The 8,251-nt window shown below is 50.2% G+C and overlaps 5 protein-coding genes across 7 annotated transcripts in view; 2 read left to right on the top strand and 3 right to left on the bottom strand.

Moving 5' to 3' along the window:
• Positions 1-419: 419 nt before the first annotated feature.
• PPTG_17023 (hypothetical protein) lies at positions 420-1,676 on the bottom strand. The gene has a single exon (XM_008914859.1). It carries the CDS (start codon positions 1,641-1,643, stop codon positions 459-461), a length of 1,185 nt encoding a protein of 394 aa, XP_008913107.1. The 5' UTR covers positions 1,644-1,676; the 3' UTR covers positions 420-458.
• Positions 1,677-1,770: 94 nt separating this feature from the next.
• PPTG_17022 (hypothetical protein) lies at positions 1,771-3,178 on the bottom strand. The gene has a single exon (XM_008914858.1). It carries the CDS (start codon positions 3,076-3,078, stop codon positions 1,822-1,824), a length of 1,257 nt encoding a protein of 418 aa, XP_008913106.1. The 5' UTR covers positions 3,079-3,178; the 3' UTR covers positions 1,771-1,821.
• Positions 3,179-3,327: 149 nt separating this feature from the next.
• PPTG_17021 (hypothetical protein) lies at positions 3,328-5,832 on the top strand. Its single transcript, XM_008914857.1, has one exon. It carries the CDS (start codon positions 4,003-4,005, stop codon positions 5,422-5,424), a length of 1,422 nt encoding a protein of 473 aa, XP_008913105.1. The 5' UTR covers positions 3,328-4,002; the 3' UTR covers positions 5,425-5,832.
• Positions 5,833-5,918: 86 nt separating this feature from the next.
• Positions 5,919-8,251, top strand: part of PPTG_17020 (hypothetical protein) — a 3,768-nt gene continuing 1,435 nt past the window's right edge. Inside the window, exons 1-2 of one of the 3 annotated variants that reach the window (XM_008914854.1) lie at positions 6,019-7,692; positions 7,834-8,162. In XM_008914854.1, coding sequence (XP_008913102.1) covers positions 6,072-7,691 — 1,620 coding nt within the window. In that variant the 5' untranslated portion in view covers positions 6,019-6,071 and the 3' untranslated portion in view covers position 7,692; positions 7,834-8,162. Of the gene's footprint in view, positions 8,223-8,251 lie in introns of those variants that run through there. The other 2 variants (XM_008914855.1, XM_008914853.1) reach the window with 2 other exon arrangements.
• The window catches only part of PPTG_24031 (hypothetical protein), a gene marked incomplete at its 5' end in the record, with an annotated part of 1,754 nt that continues 1,241 nt past the window's right edge, over positions 7,739-8,251 (bottom strand). Inside the window, one exon of the mRNA XM_008914856.1 lies at positions 7,739-8,206. Coding sequence (XP_008913104.1) covers positions 7,779-8,206 — 428 coding nt within the window. The 3' untranslated portion in view covers positions 7,739-7,778. The remainder of the gene's footprint in view (positions 8,207-8,251) is intronic.

The following is an 8,251-nucleotide window of genomic DNA, read 5'->3' as shown; positions in this document are numbered from 1 at the left end:
CTGGTAACCCAGTCCACACTTGGTTTACTAGTTGAGAACAATCTCGTCCACTTCTCAGAGCTCGTTTTTGGTGATAAGGACAGCGATACGTACGCTGTTGCAGCGGTAGACTACGTCGATAAAGACGATCGATTCCCGTATCGCCCAACGGAATGTATCCGACGTGACGCAGTATCAACCGTGCTACTGACGTCTTGTAAAGACAAGAGGAAGGAGATTGACGTTGATGATCTTTGCGGACACACGTCATCTGAAGAGGAAAGTAACGACAGTGTGGTCGTCCTGACTCGCTGGACATTCACTCGTATCTGTCGTACAGATTTCTATGCACCCACGCAAACACTTCGAGACATGCGTGATCGATCAGGTCAAGTCGCCGATACGATCCTAAGCTGCGTCCGGGAGACACTTAATCTACCAACCACCACGTAACACAATATACTTCTGTACATAACACGTTAAGACTGTTTAGGCAAGCCGACTGACTCCCGGACACAGTTTAAGATCGTTTGGGAAACCCTTCCGGATAAGTCTCGCATCTCTCGGAGTACTTCATGAGGCACGTCCAGCTCGGTATGGCAGATCCTTGTAAAAGCCCAACGCGTCACCACAATGACCGGATCTGCCTCGTATCTATCCGGATCAACGTGTGATGTCACTAGAATCGCTGCAGTGGCATCTCTCCGGATACGTTCCTGAGGACGATACGGATAAAGCACATCCTCATCCACAAAATCGGCAGAGGTCACCGCATAACTCCCTCCTTCAGTATTCGAAAACTCGGTGAAGTGGACGAGATTGTTCTCCACCAGAAAGCCTCGAGATGTCCGCGTTACTAAGCGCAGTTGAGAACATTCCTCCTCAGTTACATCATCGTCTTCACGGATCGTTAGATTACCGGATGTCTCGGAAATTATAATCTCCGCGTTGAAAGCAGCGTATTTTAACGCATCCAGTACGGCTCGAATCCCGCCCTTTACACCTCCTAAAGGTACACGATCGAAGCGTACGTTGCAGTAATCTCCTTCCGGAGTTTCGTATCTCTCTTCGTGGAAATATTCCGCGGTAGGATGCATTCCTATACTGCGATGCTGGATAAATCGTTTGGCGTAATAAAGCTTGGGCTCCCTTACTACTTTTAGTGTCTCGAGTCTCTCTTTCCGATCTGCTGACAAGTGAATAAACATCTCCGTTGGACGTACTTGATACGAGTGACGCAATGCACAACCCAGTAGCATTCCTTGAGCGTGAGCCATCGCCAAATGCTGCTCTTGGACGAAATCTCGCAGCATTGCGTTGTGTGCCACCGTGTTATGCAGCACAGTGTCTTCTTCACCTCGCTGTACTAGCGTCTGGAGCTCAAGATTCTTCAGTTTGGCTTGCAATGCAGCGATCTCCACTTGCAGCGCCAGCTTCTCCTCTTTACGCACCGTGTTCGTCGCCTTCCTCTTCTTGTAGGCGCGCTTCTTCTTCACTGGCTCCTGGACGTTGTCGCTTATGTCGGACTGATCTACCTCTCGGGTGACGACGTGAGCTGTTGACTTGGTATCAATTGGAGACGAAATTATCATGTCGGACTCCACCGCGTTTATCAGGTCCAAGATGCAGCTAGGATGTCGTGGGGTGAGCAGAGGCTCATTCATCGTCTTGTGCACGGTCAAGCTGAAGCAAAAGTGTCGACCTTTACGTATGATTTCTCATGATTCTAGGATCACTCATATATTTTACATGATATTTTTTGCAAGTGTTTCAGATAGGAAACTAACTGAGTACCCAGAGTAATCACAATAAGATTATTACGCGCCCAACTTCAATTGATTTCTAGATTGTGATTATAGGTAGACCTAGTGTCTGTCGAACGCAATTGAGGTAGGTGCCCTGCGATCGGATCGAAGTCTCTCGCATGTCTAGCATGGCCTCGTGCGAGATGTTTAGGTCCGTAGGACAGATCTTCGTACAGGCCCAGCGCATGAGGATGACCACAGGTTCGTCCTCTTTCTTGTCTCCTTTCTTGGGCGAATCCAGATACGACACCAACATGGCCGCCGTCATGTCACGTCGAACTCGCTCCAGCGGTCTGTACGGATACAGCTCGTCCTCGTCCACAAAGTCCGTCGATGTGACGGCGTAGCAGCCTTTGCCGCTCTCTCCGTGCGCGTATTCTGTAAAATGCACTAGGTTGTTCTCTACGAGCACACCCCGGTTGGTCTGTGAGACTAGTCGCATCTGCGAGACGCTCTCGTCGTTCATATCGTCGTCCTCACGCACTGTAATATTGCCCGACGTCTCTGAAATAATGATCTCGACATTGAACGCAGCCTGTAAAACCGCGTCAAACACGGCACGAACGCCTCCTTTCACGCCGTACAGCGGGGTGATCTCGAATCTAGCGATGCAGTAGCCTCCGTCCGCCGACTCGTACCTTTCTTCCTGGAAATACGGAGTGTTCGGTTTGATGCCGCTGCTCCGTGCACACAAGAACCTCTTCGCTTCCCGGAGTTTGGCTTCTCGTAATGCATGCAGCACTCGTCTTCTCTCTTCTCTATCTGCACTCAGACAGATCCTCGTTTCCATGGGTCTCACGCCGCTCATTTGGTGTTGCATCTGACCGGATAATAGCGCTCTCACTTGTGCCATTACCAAATGTTGATCCTGGATTGATTCTTTCAGCACCGCGTTCTCCACTGTTTTATCATGGTAAGACCTGGACACTTCACCCTGTTGAACCAGTGCGCGGAACTTAATGTTCTCTAGTTTGGCCTGTAGCTCCTCGATCTCCTTTTCAAGTGCCGCTTTCTGCTCCTTTCGAATCGTGTGTGTCGCCTTGCGTTTCTTGACAACTCGCTTCTTTTTGGGCTCTTGTGGCACTGCAGAAGGTGAAGCCGAAGCGGACGATGGCGGGGATTCAAGTGTTCCCGAGTCGGCTGTGAGCTCCATAATTGCGCCTTCCTGTTGCAAGTTCTGGAAACTTGGTGGTCCGTTCCAGACCTGCAGCTGGCGGTTGTCCACGACCATGAGAGCGTTCTGTGGCTGCTTCACCATAATGGAGTTGGCGGAGGAGACCTGGAATGGATCCATGGACTGGAAAAGTACTGGAACTGAGAGTTTTGATGAAATTTATTAGTCGAGCACTTAGAGCATCGAGGTGAGCTCCTGGGCTGTGCCAATTGGTGGGTAAAGCACGAATGATGACGTTGTGGGGAGGGTGTGATTCAACCTCTCAGTAGTTAAGAATTATAGTCTAGAGAGATTATGTAAATCTGATGTACATAGCTAGGATCACATGACTGTCACGGAATTATGGCAAAACTTTAGTTAACTGTTTCTGTAAAGTGATCGTAGTTGTTTTGTATTCTATAAAAAGGGAAATGGCTGCTCTCACCGAAAGACCCGTAATCTTCTTGTATGTCAGGGCATTGTGAACAAGCGTGCCGCTGCCAGCGTCAAACCAATGGCAACCTGCCAGTGACAGCATGACCAGATGAAGAAGACAATAGAGGCTGCAGACTCGACAAGAGATGGCGGGCCGGTCCGATTTGGGTGCTCAAGCTTGATCGGGGCACTTGGGACACGTATGGCTGCGATGAATTGTACTCTAACGTCAACGGCGTTAGAGATGAATTCTTTACGTCAAGGGTCGATACATGTACCGTGTCCTGGTGTGAATGCACTGACGAAAAGGCAAACTGTCGGTTGCCGCATCTTGATGTTGGATGTTCCCGCAGCTTTCGGACAGGCTTCTATATGCAAGTATATCGATGGGACAGTTCTAGTGAGATCTCTGCATGTTATATAGCTTCACGATTGCAAGTTATATTTTCAACAGCGAAAGCTCCTTCGATTCCCCATTCTCGGTGTGTTTTGTCGTCTTGGTCTCGTTGAGCTTACAGCGCGCCGCAATCTTACGTCCCTTCCATGCATCTCGCCAATCTCATTGAAGCGTCTAGCGCGTCACACCGTTAAGTGCGAAGCTCTGTTTCTTCTTATCGGGCAGTAGACAAGATGCATTCACCTGACGACAACTCCAGCGTCACCCATGGAGACCGCAGTTTCCCCCCGCGCTACAGCAGCCCCCGTCTCACTCCGCCATCGTTGCCTCGCAGACGACCACTTCCTGGAGGCAGTTTCGATGCCAATATCATGAGTTCTTCGTCCTGGAACGCCAGAATTCCGCCTTTGATGACCAATTCAGCTTATCCAGCCACCCTGATGCCGCACAAGACCAATAGCAAACAATTACATAGTGCCACGAGCACCAGTGGCGACGAGAGCAGTGCTGACGACGCTAAAACTTCCTCAAAACGACAGAAAACCGTTAAGAATGGATCGGAACTTAAGCAAGTCAAGACACAGCGTAAGGAACGCATACCCACGCATAAACTTCGCAAGGAACAGAAGATGGAGCTATTGAGTCAGATCGAGCAGCTACAGAACCAACTGGAGAGTCTCAAGTCGCAAGCTATTGTGTCGAACGCCTTACACGTTAAGAAACATACTCAAGCTCCAGTGATGAATACTATTCTTCGAGAAGCAGTGCAATCGAGACAGTCGACACTAGCGGATGTACAAGGCTTCATTTCCGGGTATATCCAGCAGCAGCACGATATCAGTCCCATTAATACGTTTATTAAGCTCGGCCTGGATCGGGTACAGCGCCATCAAGAGCTGGTGGCAATGAAACGTGTCAAACTGCAGACGACGCACGAGTTTCTACTGCGTCGCAGTCGAGGACTGGCGCCTGGGAGACAGTACTGCGAAGAAGAGCGCTTTGAGACGTCCAGAGGGGATTACTGCGCCGTGCGGTTCGCTGTATCACATTTCAGAGGAGCTGCCAGTGTCCGAGCGGTATTCGATGCTGCGTTATTCCAGATATCAAATGTCGAAATGAGTATGTCGGATGTTCTGGGGAATATCACTATTCGGGAGGACGACGACAATGGAGATGACAACGTTACGCAACTGCGGTTAGTAACTTCGACGGCATCTGCGCCTCAGGCTCCGCCGCTTGAGACCAACTCGCTGCAGTTCAATGAATTCCACGAAGCAACAGCGTCAGGCGGTCCCAATGGCACAGCAACGAGAGAGTTTGGGATTATCATGGCCGACTTTGTGGATGAGGACGAGCTATACCCTTATAAAGCTGACGAGCGTATGCGCAAGGACGTTACGGCGGCATTATTGCTTACGCCACTCCCGAAGGAGGAACATCGACATATCCACCGTGAGGGTGATGTCCGAACACGATGCAGTGACGATGGGGAGCTGGTGGTCAAGGTCACGCTGTGGTCGCTCATCAAGTTGCACCACTCGGATCTGGAAGTGTCATATGACTGTTTAGAGGAGACCCGGCATGAAATTGGCCGCTGGGGAGAAGAGCTCGTTCGGGCCATGCAGCGGACCCTCGCACTGAGACGCACGCACTAGGATCTCCTGTACCGTGTATTCTAGGTATGCTGTAACAGAGTTTACCTGACCCTGGAAACTACGCATCCGATTGTGGATGCAAGACATATGCGCACCTGCGTCTCGTCAACAAGTATTAACACAACTTGATATTCGAGGCCGAAGTGTAAAAGTGGAGTTCCCCTTGAGTGTCTTCAGTTAAATTTGGATGTCGAGTTCTGCGTTGGCGTCTACAATATATAACAAGTAGTCGAAAAACGACCGCGCTAATAGTTGGAATGAACACGAGGTCGGTAGGATTGATACGAGTGTATACGAAGTGGGCTCAGCTGTCTTTGAATCACGCAGGGGTAATAGAGCCAGTGGGTACGATTATGGTCGGGCCTTGCCATGCCTTTGTAGAGCAATCGACGGGCAATCATTGTTGATGCGTTACTTGTTATAACCGACAGTCGCAAAATCAAATGTCCCGAAAAGAATATTGTGCTGCAATCCTCCATCAAAATCAGCTTTGTCCAGTTATAACCTGTGCGGTTTTACCCTGTCATTTTTAACTCCATTGTGTTACGTATGCCATCACACCCAAATGCCACAACCATTTCAACACGCAGCGACACATCACGGTTCGCCTCCCCACTCGCAATCAAGCAGCAGAGAGCACACTCCTCATGGGTCTCTACGAGCGCCGCATGCCCCGCACAGCCTCCATGGACGCATACGAAACCGAGCGGGACGCGCGTGACTATCACAGCAGCGTTTCCCGTTCTCTGCGGCCTCCAGAGGCCTCAGGGCGCCCGAGTTACTCGTCATCGCCGTCTTTCCCGCGTTCTTCCTTCACACAGGAAGCAGGACGGCGCCACGTCTCGCCTGGTGGGACACAGGACAGAACCGCAGCCGCCGACAACCTGCTCTCGCTCATCCAGTCCGTTAATCCTGGCCGCAAGCCAGCGTACGAGCAGTCGAGACGTGATCATGCGGCGTCCAGCCATTTCACACACATGGGGCGTTACCAGAGACTTAAGGACGAGTTCGGCAACACGTCCGAAGACGTAACGCCCCCTGCTACTGCAGAGGAGCCGATGAGTCGAGGTAGGAAGAGGCTGGAGCCTCCCACGAGCCCCAAGAAAAGAAGAGTCGGGAGACCAGCGAAATATTCCTATACAGAGGATGACGACGACAATTTAAAGAGGAAGAGACGCGATAAGAAACCTACATACATTGTACGCAAAGAGAAGAAGGCCATGCTCGAAGCAGAACTGGTAGAACTCAAGCAACGGGTCGTTCAACTCCGACGAGCGAGTGGGATCCCCGACTCGTTCTTCGCTGAGAAGGAGCAGCTTCTATCGAAAATCCATGACAATAACAGACTCCGCACAGAGGCTAGAAAGCAGGACTTGCTGCTGAGAAATGCACACGCTATTATGGCGTCCGAGTACCTGATGAAGTGCAGCGAGAGTCCCATTGAAAATTTCATCCATTTGACGACGGATTTAAAGCAGAGACGAGCAGCTTTGGTGAATCTGAAGGAGACCAAGTTGAAACAGGCCGATGATTTCATCACAGAGAGGTCCAAAGTCATGCCACAAGTCACTCCTTGGTGCCAGGAGAGCAAATTTGAGACCGAAGAGGGACATTTTTGCGCCGAGAAAATGGACAACACCCCTTTCCATGGAGTGCGATCTGTGCGTCAAGTCTTTGAGGCATTGCAGTTCTTCTTTAGGAATATGGAGATCAGTATCTCGGAGATGCTGGGGGACATTACGGTGCGTGAAGATGACGACAGCACAGCGAGCGACGCGTTTTCGAACCACCGACTGGTTAGTACCATGTCACATGGCGTTAAGGTGGAAAAGAACATTGTTAAGTTCTTTAAACTGGTCGAGCCAGAGCACGAAGGGCAAGCTCCCTATGCGCTTGTCGCCACGGACTCTGTAGATCTCGATGATATGTACCCATACGTACCTCAAGAGCGCATTCGAATGGACATCAACGCTGCCATGAAGTTTACGGAACATTTCTGTAAGATACCCCCGAACCGGAAGACGAAGACACGCACGCGTCATCCTCTGTATGGATCTGGAGGCTTTCCATATCCTCGGGATCCTGAAGAGGACCAAGACGATGAATACGAACGTGTGGTGGTGTTAACGCGGTTTTTCCGTGTTAAGTTACATCACACCGAGATGGATATCCCTCCGCACGTGCTCCAAGAAGTCCGCCAGGGTCTCGCTTGCTTCTCTGACACGATGGTTCAGAGCATGCATCGCGTTATCTACGAGTCTCGTTAAGGTACCGTTATGTTATCAGATGCGTATGTAGAACTAGTTTTTTTTCCCAGAAATTCAGCATAAACATGCATACAGTTTTTGACATTTTCATGGTGCACCGTAAAGGGACTGATTCATACTGTGAACCATGTTGTCCGTGAAGTGTGTGACGCTGCGTTGAACGTCCTGCAGCATGCGTGGAGGAATTTCCAGCTCCGAGTGATGCAGCTTCACTCGAAACCATCGTGTCATGACTACAACAAGCTCCTCATCTGTTTTCCCTTTCTTCTTTCGGGCAAATGACGAGATTTTCATTGCAGCAGTGACGTCTTTGCGAAGACGCTCCAATGGAGCGTACGGATAGAGGTCGTCCTCGTCGACAGGAGCTGTAGCCATGATACCATTTGACCCTTCTCCATCATCCTCGTACTGAAAGAATTTGATGGCATTCTTCTCGACCATAAGTCCGTTGGACAGCATAGTGACTAGACGATGGTGTAGCATGGGGTTCTTGCTACTATCCAGGTCGTTCGAATCTTCTCTGATTGTCAGGTCCTCACCCAGTTCAGTTGTGGTGATTT

The sequence above is a fragment of the Phytophthora parasitica genome (genome assembly GCF_000247585.1).
Source record: "Phytophthora parasitica INRA-310 unplaced genomic scaffold supercont2.64, whole genome shotgun sequence".
Classification (NCBI taxonomy): Eukaryota; Oomycota; class Peronosporomycetes; order Peronosporales; family Peronosporaceae; genus Phytophthora; species Phytophthora nicotianae.
The sequence above is the reverse complement of the archived record's forward strand: the minus strand, read 5'-3'. Positions and strand labels throughout refer to the sequence as shown.

Coding starts and splice junctions, on each gene's coding strand:
- PPTG_17023 (XM_008914859.1), bottom strand. CDS start 1,643: ATGAATGAGCCTCTGCTCACCCCACGACATCCTAGCTGCATCTTGGAC.
- PPTG_17022 (XM_008914858.1), bottom strand. CDS start 3,078: ATGGATCCATTCCAGGTCTCCTCCGCCAACTCCATTATGGTGAAGCAG.
- PPTG_17021 (XM_008914857.1), top strand. CDS start 4,003: ATGCATTCACCTGACGACAACTCCAGCGTCACCCATGGAGACCGCAGT.